Raw genomic sequence first — 12853 nt, 5'->3', positions numbered from 1 at the left:
TATGCATTGCTTTCTGGGTCTTGCAGTGAAAAGTTTCAGCAAAAGCACACGTGTATTATACTGCCAGTACTACAGAGCTGTAAGTCAGACACCATTTGAAAGAAAACTTCAGGACTCCAAGGCAGGACTTACCCAAACCAAATCCTTCGCAGACATAAAAATTATTTAAATAAACCAGAACAAGTCACTTAAGTATTTCATTGTTTGCGAAGTAGTCTATATGCAACAGTAGGAGGCAGAGGAAAAGTGTTTGCATAGAAACTCCTAAGAAGGCCCATTATATGGCACTTCCCAACAAAGCCCAGGCTGTTATCCCAGCTGTAATCAGTCTCATTGTGCAACAAACACGATCAAAGGGAAAAGATCGTGAACGCTCCCATACGAGAAAACCCTTGGCCACTGAGCAAGGAAATTACCCGGGCAATATAAGGTATCGCTCATCTCGCTGCCTGTCCTTGAGAACTAGACCATGGCATACAGGAAGATAAAAACAAGCTGAGAATATGGAATTAGTAGATGCTGAAACTCTTTTTTTTTTTTTTTTTTTTTTTTTTTCCAGATAGAAAGCATTTTCCAGCTCAGTTTAGACCATTTGTTTCCATATTAAAAAAAAAAAAAAAAGTGGTAAGAAAAAAAATCTCATTTCATTTCTAGTTCACCTACAAAACACTACACAGACATTTCTTAGAGTTGATAAGAGAGATTGGAAGTTTCTCTTTATATGTATTAGTTAATCGTATTTAGTGAGGTAAAGGGAAAAGAAATATTGGTCTTGACACGTGCTACTAAAACCTCTAAGCTAAATAGTTGTAAATATACATTATAAATAGATATCCCACAAGCACAATGGATGCATGCTACTTTATATGAGCTATTAAAGGACTTGCCTGAAAATATGCAGACTTTAAGACCATGTTTTAAGAAATTCTAACCAAAAACACATGCAGAGTATGCATTGTAGCAGATAATTGCACAGAGTGAAGCTCAGCTCATACAGAAAATAGAAACGGTGTAGCAACATGCGTTTTTTGTCTAATAGAGAAGCCCATGTATTATAAAAACACTTCCCAGTTTCCTTCTAAGAAAGCTAACTTTTTAGGCACTACAGGTCACTAACCTCTAGAAACTCACTAATCTAATCTGCAGTGTGTAAACACACACAAATTTACAAGATCCAAGAGAATGCTATTTTTAACATCTTCCCTTGTCCAAAACACCAGTTTGCTAAAAAAAGAAAAAGGAACTGCAGCCCACAAATCTCAGAAAAAACACAAAACCCAAATGCTCGTCCTCTCCAGTCAACAATTCTTTCTCATTTCCGTCTTTCATCTTCCGAAATCTAGGGAGGCTGTTTTTTTTTTGTTTTTTTTTTTTTTTTTTCCCAGGATACTCAGCAATTCAGTGCAAAATGAGAAAAGGGGTGATCTCTTTCCTTTAAAAGACTGCTGACAAACTTTGTTTGGCTAAAGGGGACATTAAGCACTTTCTTTAGCTGAGATTTCTACCGTTTTTAACAGGAAGAAACCTCAGCTGTCTGATACACTTTTCCTTTAAGATCTTGTATGAAATCATTACCTGTTGCGTGTATGTACAGGGGAACAAAAGCATTTAAGTATAAGCTGCTGCTTTTCAAAACCCCGTTCTTTACTGGTCTGAGATGACTAATGGAGCTATAAAACTGCACCATCAATCCAGGAATCATGAATATACCTTAGTTGCCTTTTTAAGGTGTTTTTGTGTGCTTTACAAGCCTTGCTAGAGGCTGCGGACTTGTGCCGATAGGATGGTAATTCTCATTACTTGCTCCTAAAGCCAGGCTGAAACCTCATTGTTTTTGTTTCCTAGAGAAAGAGCTAAGATCACATCTGCGTTTTATAAAAGCTCCTGAATAGTTGCTGATCAACAACAACCAGCAGCCAAAGCTTTGCCTCCAGAAACTTGCATTGTTTTTCAGTTGGAGTTGCTAGATACAGTGTCCTCGTAAAAAGTCTGGTTAAGTCATTTAAGCCCTGAAACCAAGAACTATACTTCCCTGGACAGCTAGCATTAATTGTTACTAATGAGAATTATATCCAAAGGATTCTGGACTGCATTGTTCAGCTTCCTTTGTTCTTTAAAGGATACTCATCATCGAGCTAAAATCCACCAGTACTTCTAGGTTTTGTGCAACGAGGCTATTTCAAGCTAGTAACTCAGACGTAAACGGGGAAAAAAAAATACATTTTCCTATCTGTTTGCCGGTTTTTATTATAAGATCTGTGCAGGCATTAAAACAGTAGGGCAGGGAGCTGGAGCTGCGATGGGAATTAAGAAGTTGCATGTGTAAAAGCATTCACGCTACTCGCTATTGGCCAGGGCTGGGGGAGGACTCATAAACCTCGCTGCGATTTCTCCAACCAGCACATGGGCTGAATTTTACAAGGACCGGGCTCGCAGTGAACCAGAAGAGGCAGCTGATGCCTGCTGCCCGAGGGCTGCCGGAAACCCCCACCGCACCGAGTGCCGGGGGCTCGCAGCGCAGGGGGCCCTGGGGCTGCCGGGCTCTCCTGGCAGACCACTTTTCCTGACTGTTCCTAGAAGCTGGAGTTGTTCTCCTGCCCCAGCTCAGTTTTCTGTGATTTACAGCAAGTCCATCAGCCCCCCTTTCCCAGCTGTTGGTGCTCCTTGCACTTTTTCATGTACGGGCACCACAGGCACAGTTTGGGGTCACACACAGCTCAGTGCATGCATAGCTCTGATGCCGGAGCAGATGATCCAGCTGGTTGTGCCCTCAGGCACCCCAAGGCAAATGAGCAAGTGGTGCCATAAATCCCCCACAAATTGTTGGATTAGGGGAAATGATTGGAAAAGTGCTGGGGTTGGCTTGGAGTGTGGGAGCTCAGGGGTAGGAACCAGCCACAGGGCAGTGGGGCCTCTTCACGGGATACCAGTTGGGGAGTGGGGATGGAGGGGTCCCCAGATGCCCTCTGCCACCTCAGACTTCTCTACTCACAGCACTTCCATCTTGCTCCATGCTGTTCCCTGTTGGAAGCAGGGCAGAAGTAGGTCTACAGCCAAGTGCTGTGGCAGACTGTTCCACACGCTGGCATCGACTTGTCCTCCCACAAACACACGGTACACATACACATGGCTGTCACAGAGAGGGGAGATAAGAGCTTCTCCTGCAGCAAGCAAATTGCAGCCAGTTTTGCTGGGAAGGCATGGAGGAGGTCACTGGGTTCCCTTCCTCCCTATCCCGTGGGAACCCCTGCACTCCCAGGTACCCGCAGCTTATGATAACGTGGGATGGGGTTCAGCAGGTCCAAGCTGCCTACAGTGCCCACAGGCAGGCTGTAGTTTGTCCCAGTTTTGCTCCCCAAGATGATAACTTGGCCACCGTACAGCTAGATCTTTGCAGTACGTTGTACAGGTGGTCAGAAAAGCCTTGGCCATGCTCACTTCACTCCCCAAGGAGCACTTTACACCACGTTGTGCTCTCCTTGTCCTACAGCACTGCACATGCTATCTAGTGGGTTTGCACCTAGTCACAAGCTGCTTGGTAGGCTCCTACCAGCAAAAGCAGCATTTTTTCCATCTCCACTGGAGACTCTTGAAGGTGTCCAACCTGTAACACTGATCTAAAAGGCTCTCTTAGTTAGCATGGTGTTCTTCAGGCAGATCTCCAGTGTTAACTGTCATTACCTTTTCCACAAATGCAAACTAGCACCTACCTATTGATTTCAAGAACCCTGCGAAGATAGCTTATGTGATGGATCCATGAACCCCTCGTTGAATTGCAGACCTGCTGAACACGCACAGAAAGCGAGGTGTGGTATTACAAGAGTGAAAATAACCTCCCAGGTGAAGGATATTGCTACGGCCAAGGTATAATCTTCTCTGAGGGCTTATCTTCAGGTGGAACTAGGAAAATATGGAAAGCCATACGTTTCAAAACGGGATGGGGAAAGCTCGGCACAGCACAGCTGCAGGACACAAAGTAGCTGGCTCAGGACAGGGAACATCTTTGCAGCGTGGAGCAAAAGCTGAGCCCCGGGTGGATTGGGAGTCAGAAAGGACAGCAAGAGCTGTGGGTTGGATTTCACAAGGAGCGTTGTCCCCTTCAGGGAGAGCAGCAATAGGAAACACATACATTTTTTTTCCACCGTGGTGCAGAATTAGACTGCGAGGAACTGTAATTCGGGACTCACACTGAGGCAGGGGAACAATTCACCACCCTGCCGGCTGAGATTTTCTTCATTCCTCCCTGCCCCTAAAACACCAGTCACCAACCTGCGGGCAGGAGGGGAGCCCCCACCCGGGGCAGACACCAAGCGAGCCCCACTCCTTTCAAAACCAGCCTCACCCCTCCGCGAGAAAACTCCCCAAACCCGCGATCCCAAAGCCAGGGAAGCCTCGGGGAGCCCCCGACCCCCTTGGGCGCGGGCGGCTCCGCGCTCTAAGGCGCGCCCCGAGTTTCCCACGGAGCAGCCGCTGCCCGGCGCGACCCGGCGGGGCTGAGCCGTGCCTTGCCGAGCCGTGCCAAGCCAAGCCAAGCCGAGCCGAGCCGAGCCGTGCCGTGCCGGGGCGGTGCGCGGGGGCCGCCGGTGTCCGCGGAGCCGGGGCGGGGCGCGGGGCGGTGCGGAGCGGGGCGCGGTGCGGGGCTGCGACGGGCACACGTGGTGGCTCAGCCCCCCAAAAAGGCTTCTCCCGGCCGGCGGCAGCGGCCACTTCGGAGCTCGGCCCCCGGAGGTGGGTCGGGGCGCAGGGGGCTGGCTGCGGAGCGGCGCCGCCCGGCCGTGCAGGCAGCCCTACCTGGCGGCACGATGAACCTGACGGCCGAGAGCCACCGCGTCCCGCTGAGCGACGGGAACAGCATCCCGCTGCTGGGGCTGGGCACCTACGCCGACCCCCAGAAAGTAAGTTCGGGTCCCGGGGCAGGTGGGGAGCTGCCCTCCTGCTCCTTTCCTCTCCTCCCTCCCGCGCCCGGCTTGCCTTTTGCTTCTTTCCGCGCAAACTTTAAAGAAAAAAAAAAAAAAAAAAAAAAAAAGCCGACTTCTGTTAAGAGCACCGGCAGCGCGCAGAGGTGGAAAGGTGGGAAGAAGGGGAGAAATATCCCAAAATCCTGCTGATCTCAAAATCCTTGCACCGCGCGCCTCACCTCCCGCACCGCCGCCGAGCTCCGCGCTTGGGGGCGCACGGGGAAGGGGCTGGGGACCGGGGACCCCCGGGGGCGCCGCGGGCAGCAGGAGAGGGGCAGCCCCCGGAGAGCATCGGGTCCTCGTAGGGGGTCCCCGAGCCCCTTTCTCAGGCTGGGGCGCCGCGTTTCTGCTCCCCCGGGCTGGCCCCGATGCCCCCGGCGCTGATAAGACAAGGGATTTCGGACCGTCTCGCAGCTGGCCCCCGCCACTTTCCAAGGAATGTTCCTGAAACAAAGACCCAAATTCCTGCATCCTGATTCCTGCGGCTCCCACAGCTGACTGCCAGCGGCCAAACCACTCTCAAATACTCTGCATCCCTCGGTTTTGTGCGTCCCGGGCAGGCATCCCAGCTAACTGTGGCACTTTTCTGCTGCGTCAAGGCCGTGGAAGCACACCTGATGCTCCTTCCCTCCACACACCTGGGAACATGAAGGCAATTCCCTAGCAGCTACCTTTCGTTCTCCTAAGCAGACTGATCTTTCAGCAGCTCTTTTGTGTTTGTTTGTCCGAAGGGAAGCGAAAGAGGTACTGTCGCCAGCCCCCTTCTTGTGTAATAGTATCAGAGTTGAGATGTGATGTTGCATGCATGACTCTGCATACCACGAGGTATTTAAAAATACCTTTTCTTTTTTTTTTTTTTTTCCTAAGAAAATTCTTGATTAAAGCCATTTAACAACTGCTAAATGCGGCATATTAATGTCAAAGAAGACCCTCAAGAAATGCTGCTGCAGGCAGTGGATGAGTGATGCAGAAGGGGTGTGAGAAATCCCCAGAGCTGCCAGTATCCTTGCTTAGCAGCGCCAGTTCACGCAGGGAGAATCAGTGGGAATCTGCAATTTCAGAGGCTGGGCACCGTCCCCCACATCACTAGAGTTTTTCTGGAGATATTTTTAGCTAGTGATGTTCCTTGAATAAGGGTTGGCGAAACAAAATTAAACTCTCTAACAGGAGCTTTAACATACCACAGCCGAACATTGCATAATTCGGTGACAAAACAGTTCTGAGCAAACTTGGAGCCGCTCTTTGCAGTTCTGCCTGCCGTGCCCCCAGCCCTTGGGTTGCTGACAAAGGGGTGACCCAGCCTCACCATGCTTCCCACCTACAGCCTGGGTGAGCTGTGGCATTATTTAGCTAAAGCTGGCTGCTCAGAGCGGTAGGAACCTGCCTCAGCCCAGCGGGGAGGCGAAGGGATTCCCCATCCAGGGGCAGCCTTCTCGGCTAAGAGTAACCCTGCTAAGAGTTCACTCTGCAGAAGGTCCGATGTCCTGAAAGCACCACAGCCGCAGTCCCGCTCCTTCTGCCCCAGCCCTGCAAAATCCCATGTCCTCCTTTGCCTGCCTGCGGGTCAGAGCGACGGCGAGCCCTCCCCGTGGAGCTCGTCCAGCAGTCATCAATCATTTTTAGGTGCTGGTGGTTTCCAGCCGAATCAGCCTCTGGGAACTGGCTTTCTGCGTGTGCCTCCTTTGTTTTCTGGGGACAGGACAATGCAGACAGGGCTTTGCTATGGCAACCCGAATTGAGAGCAATTGGGACCCCTGTGTAAGGACACCCTCCGTGGGGATGAGTGTGTGTCCCAGCCACCCATTCACACTCCCCCCACATGTCTGTAGGAGTTTGATTCTCTGAGCTGTCTCCCTTGCACATGATAAATGTGTTAAAAAGTTGTGAGCAGGAGGAGGAGCTGAGAAGAGGTAGCACGAAGCACTGAGAAGTCCCTTGCAAAAGTCTCCTTTTCTCAGGAGACCAGGTGAAACACTACGTGTTGATCCGGAGGCGCTGCAGCCCTGTGCTAGGATTAGGACAGTGTGTTTGAATTGGGGAACATGCCAGGGAGGGCAGCTGGGGAAACGTGGTAGCAGGGCACTGCTGGATTTGTTGCAGGATTGTTTGCAGCTGCTGGTTGGTGATGGGGCAGGGCAGTTAAATGGGTCATAGCTTAGAGCTTGTCCATCCCAAAAAGGCTGCTTTGCCAATGGGAGGATGGGGGGCTTCTGTTAAGGTCTTGCCATGGCAGTGAAGTGTGGCTGAGCTGGGACAAGCTGCTCTGCTGAGTGCTGACTTGTGCCTGGCGCACCTTCCACCGGGATGCCTGGCAAGGTTTCCATCCTGTTCCACTTGCCTAGAGAGTTGAAAGGGATTGTGGCAACAAGGGACAGTTTCAAGGTTTACCTTAGCGAGCAAGGCTATAAACTAGCACTGACATGTTTCCCTTAAAGCAGTTAGCTGTAGCCTTTTGTGGCCGAATTGCTTCAGAAGCTGCATCTGAGCCACCCGTTCACCAGCGGTGGGGGCAGACGGCTGGTGGAAGTCGCGGTGCCAGCCGTCCCAGGCACGCTCTTTCTGCTCATGACTCAGATCTCCGCGACATGTAGCCATTTCGCGCTTTGATATGAAACGCAGAGCTGCTCACTTGTCAGATTATTCATCTTGCTCTTGGAGGCAGACTTTTTTTTTTTTTTTTTTTTTTTTTTTTTCTCTCAAAGGTTATTCACCCTGGCACCTCCATGTCAGAGCAGCTTGTCCAAAACAAATCTGTTTTCTCAATCTGGCACTGTAGCCCAGTAGCTCGTAACGAGCCTGGAGCGTTCTTCCTGAAGTGCAGGAATGCGCCCACTGGTTAAGCAAACCAGGCATATCTAGCTAGCCACGGAGCAGGGAAAGCTGTTCCTCCGATGGCTGGTTACAAGGAAACAGAGGCAGGAGGCCAGCTTTCATGTTTCGGGCTTTGTCTGGGTAAGCTGCACAGCAGCGCGTTCAGAATTGAAATGTGTCAGCAGCTCAGCTTAAATAACTTAATTGTTCTCCTAAAGACTACTTCGGAAGATAAGTCATGCTCCTGCAGTTGTGAAACATCAGACAGAAAAATAGAATCTGTTGGCTGAAGCTTGGTCTTGTGCACGAGCTTACTGACTCAATGAAGCACATCGCTCGGCTGGAGCAGAGCTGGCTGCTGGGGAAGAGGGCTGCTTGACAATCAGGTTACTTTGTTGAAAGCTTTTTCCCCTCACTTAAAGGAGAGCTGCTCTTCTGGCTGGATACAGGTTGAACTAATTACTCAAGACTAAAACCACCCATAGCACAAAGTTGGGGGTTGCTTTTTGTCTTATGCTCCTAGCATAGCAGGAAAATGCAAAGAATCCACTTGCTATCAGCTCATCTCCTACCAGAAAGAAAAGAATCCTCATTGGGTCATAGAATTAGTGATAAATCTGGACTGATAGTTAGAAAAGCACTTAGAAAACACTTCTGCTGCTCTAAGTGGTGTTTCCTATTCTTATTTCCAAGGAATGCTAATAGCTGTCTTACCAAAAAGCTTAGTTTGCTTTTTGGTGCAGATGCCAGCGCACTGAAGTTGATTTTGTGCTCTCCTTGCGCAGGGAAGGAAACAAGTAAAATCTTGCCTGACATAAATTCGTCTCTCTATCCTAGCAAGGATGGACTCAAGCAAAACACTGAAAATCCCAGTTGCTGTCTCCTTCTCTTTTTCTCTCTTCCCTTCTCCCCAATATCCCTTCCCTTCATGGATCTGGGAGAGAACCACAGCAGGAGCAGGGTGTTGGGACTAGCGAGGCCCTCCAGATGGCTTTAAAATTCGAGGCCAATTCTGCCTCTGTCTGGCTGCATGGATCCTCCTGGCAAAGCCCTGAGTGTGCGGGACTGGCTCTGCCAAGGCTGCGCATCCAGCTTTCCCTCCCCGAGGGCCTCCAAGCTTTTGACCCTATTCTTGGGGGTATTAAACACCTTAAAGGGGGAAAAGTGGGAGAAGGCAGCCCCAGGGGGGCCAGAGGGGAGGGTGGAGGAGGAGGACAGCCCCCATGTTGAGCCCGTAGCATCACCCCATGTGAGTGCAGAGCTGGATCGGGGGGCTTGGTTCCCATGCCACCAGTGAGTGGTACCCACACCTGGCGGGCAGTGGATGAGGCGCGGATATGAGCAGGCTCAGAGGGGAAAGGTGCTAAAAACGCTCCTAAATCCTGGAAATCCTATGCCTCGTTAAAACTGCCCTTACGCCCGCTTCACTTCATAACTCATCCCTGTCAACGCGGCTAAGATCACCAGCCCGGTGCCTCCACATAAATACTGGCTGTCTCCCTGGAAGGTCAAGGGGCCTTGGCCGCACATCCTCTCCTGCCTTCCTGTTTTGACTGAGGGAGGAGAGGGCTCGGAGGGAAGGTTGTAGCAACCACACTGTACACAGGCACTGCTTCTGAAACATAAGATTGGGCAAAGCGCTCAAGAATAGCACTGGGTGAGGGCTTTTGGCAAGTTGTGACTCTGCTAAAAATGAGGTTCTGAGGTAGCCAAATCCATTCATAAATTGGAAGCAGTTTTGTGGAATAGTTTCAGGCAAAACAAATGGCAAAGCATTTCATTTTGGGCACTGGCAGTACAAGCTGAGGAATCAAAGGATTATTAAAGCAGTTGGAGGGAGCAGTTGCCTTACCCCGAATAGCCCGCTGGTTAGGGAGCCCACATGGGCGGTGGGAAACCAGATTCAGTTCTCCCCACCACCTCCAGGGATCAGATTCTTATCACACCACCCAGGGAAATAATGTGATCGTCGGGTATGCGGTAGCTTGAGGGGGGCAAGAAGAACCATGCACACGTTGGAGAGGGAGGAGCACCCGTCCCACAGCCCGGTGGCTCTGGCTGCTTGAGGGCTCTGTGTGATTTCTTGCCAGGCAGGAGAGACCTGTGCCTGAACCCCTAACTGCCACAAAGTCACCCTCGTGAGCGTGAGCCTGGCTTTTGCTTAAAAAGGGATGGCTGGTTTGAATCATGGAAAGGAAAAGTTCATCCAGGGCTCCCGCATCCGATCTGAGTGACCAAGTGAAAAGCCTTTTTTAGTACCCTGAGCTACTTTCTACACCCTAGCTAGAAGCTGAACAGAGTAAATTTTTGCTGTATAGTCCCAGCAGCCCCTAGTGCTCTCGTAGGAGCTTTTATGCCAAAAATGTTCCTTGCACGAGGGTGCGCACACAAATTATTTCAATCAGCCCTCATGGTGTGGGCTGCATCTCTGCTGCAGGCTGCCCTTCACTGGGGCTGGCCGCAGGCAACCTTAAAGCCAAAAGAGGTATCAGTTAACTTGTCCCCATGGTGAGATACCTGGATCTCTAAGCTGCAGTACAGGGAGATTACACATGATTTAATTCTCTTTGTTTTCCTCCTGGCCATCAGCAGCTTCTGAAACATGATCAGATGACGACAGCAATGATAGCAGGTGACTTGTAGAGTCACCTGGCTTGACCCAAATCCATGAAATGGATGGGGTATTGAAAGTCCCAGGCAGGAGCGATATCTAAGATCTTCACAGTTGGGGTTGAAGCTTAAAGGCTTCCACTTCCTGATCTCTTCTCTATTATTTTCTCCTTCTCCAAATCCAAGCTTTCTTCTTCATCCCAAGGCAAACCTCCCACTCTGCTACAAGATTTTACTTGAAAGAAGTAATAGAGGTAGAAGCAGGAATTGCCATAACATGCACATGTCCTTACAGCCTTAGTTTACTTCTCACAGCACACTATTAAACAATAAAAAAAAAAAAAAAAAAAAAAAACAACACAGTCCTATTAACATGAACAGTAGCACGCAAATATGTACGTGAACTCAGAGTACCTGGAGTGTGAAGTTAGCTCTGTAATGAACCTGCACAAAATCACCACAGATGTAGGCCAGTGATACATTTTGCCTTTTTTTAGCCTTAAAAAAAAGATATCAGGAACCCAATTTGAAAAGAGCTCGGGGGAGTCAGCTGACACACTTGGCTACAGACTGTCATATTCATGCCCTGAACTTAAGCAGTAAAATAAGCTCCCAGAAGAAAACTTAGTAAATAAATAAATAAATAGATAGATAAATTGTGGGGCCATATTCCCCTAGCAGCATTTCCAGAGGGCATGGTGCCCCTTTACAGTCCATGCTGGTGACCACTACTGTCTTTATCAAGCCATTTGCTTTCTGAGCAGCAGCATTTCCCTGTGGGTATTAATCGACCTTATCCCCAGCGAGCAGCAGAGACACACTGCCTCTCAGGGCTGGGATTTCCAAGGCATCTCTCAGAGTCTCCAAGGACATCCTAAAGCCACACTCCCAAGCTGAGACCCACACACTAGAAGCAAAGGTGGGAGGAAAGAGGCACATTACTGCAGCCCGGGGAGAAAGCCATGCCTGAGCTGCTCCACATCCACCAAGACAGCTCCTTGCTTGCCTATGAATAAACCATTAGCCTAGCCTTCAGGCTGAACAATATTTACCCCCAAACTATGCTTCTGTAGCCAGATCAAAGTTATGCCTCAGTTGGTTTCACACTTGCAGAACTAGACCCTACCCTAGCCATTCTGCTTGCAGCATGCAAGTGGCACACCTCACCTTCGGTTATGGGCGGCAATGCCCTCATTGCTTAATCTCTCAGATTTTGTTCCTTATTCCTCGACTAAGCAATGCCCTCATTGCTTAATCTCTCAGATTTTGTTCCTTATTCCTCGACTAAGTCACAGTTACTGGCAAGACCTGGTTGCCAAGAGCGGATGAAGGCAGCATTTCTTAGTATTTGGTCCCCAGATGCCGGGATGAGGCAGCAGCAGGCGCCAGCAGAACAACATGGCTCTCGGGCAGGAGAGCAGCCAATGGTTTGGAAACACGATCAAAAGCCCCGTAAGTAAGAAGTGACAGGAGAAGGAGTCCGTGCGAGGCTTCAGGAAACTACAGTGACTCTGGGCTATGTTACCACCTTAATCCATCCCTGCTTTTTGCTACACAGATGGCGAGTATGCCAGAGCACAAGGGACGAACGCTTAAGGTCCTGCTTTCACGGGCTGTCCTTCTCATCACAAATAAATAAGGGTACCGAGTAGAAAAATGCACAAAATCAAACGGTTTTCAAACAAATCCTGCTTTCATCACTGACTTTTGCTAAAAATCTTAAAGTTGCATAGCACATTTTTTATTTCCCTGTCATATATACTTTAATGGCGTATTTGCCACCAACGAAGAGCAGAGTTCATTTATCTTGCAAATAATCAGAGCCTTTTCCATTCTGCCATACAACTTTCCTGCTCTGCAGCTGGAACAATCTTTCTACACTCCCATGCCTTCAATGCTTTCTCAGCCGTGACCTCTCCTCCCCCTGCCTGCTACCACCTCTTGACGCCTCAGTTCCTGCTAACTCCCTGTAATCTCATGTTATACAATGGAACAGTTTTGGCTCGCATAAATGCAAGATCGCATCTCTAACTCATTAAGAAAGAAAAATTAAGTCATCTAATTATATATATATAAATAAAAAAAAAAGACCTGTTAATCAGAAAAGCCAGCCTATTTTTTTTCTGATATGTGGCAAGCTCAAAAGCTACCTTTTGGGCAAGATCTATCCTTTTACTGGTGAAGTTGGATTTGACAAAATGACTTATCACCCTCTGTCAAGCTGGAGAAAAGATTCTTGCACATAGCTTTCTTTACAATGTAAGCTGTGTTTTTATGAGTTTTATTTGCACAAAGCTCTATTTTATTGGCTCTAAGTGCTGAATTCACAGAATTGCCTGTTTGCCTTTCTCTATCTTCTCTGCTGAAATCTCTGTGGTTCTTAGTTTCTATGAATCCCGTAGCTTACAAGAAAACAAACTGATAGTATGACTAATCTCTGCTTCATGCCAGTGGCTTCTGTGGTGTTTCCAGCT

The 12853-nt window shown here is 49.0% G+C and overlaps 1 protein-coding gene across 1 annotated transcript in view; it reads left to right on the top strand.

The window, feature by feature from the left end:
• The first annotated feature begins 4668 nt into the window (after nt 1–4668).
• AKR1D1 (aldo-keto reductase family 1 member D1) overlaps nt 4669–12853 on the top strand; it is a 33921-nt gene continuing 25736 nt past the window's right edge. The window contains exon 1 of the mRNA XM_082751413.1: nt 4669–4895. Coding sequence (XP_082607539.1) covers nt 4803–4895 — 93 coding nt within the window. The 5' untranslated portion in view covers nt 4669–4802. The remainder of the gene's footprint in view (nt 4896–12853) is intronic.

The sequence above is a fragment of the Aythya marila genome (assembly GCF_965140915.1).
Source record: "Aythya marila genome assembly, chromosome: 1".
NCBI classification, from domain to species: Eukaryota; Metazoa; Chordata; class Aves; order Anseriformes; family Anatidae; genus Aythya; species Aythya marila.
The sequence above is the reverse complement of the archived record's forward strand: the minus strand, read 5'-3'. Positions and strand labels throughout refer to the sequence as shown.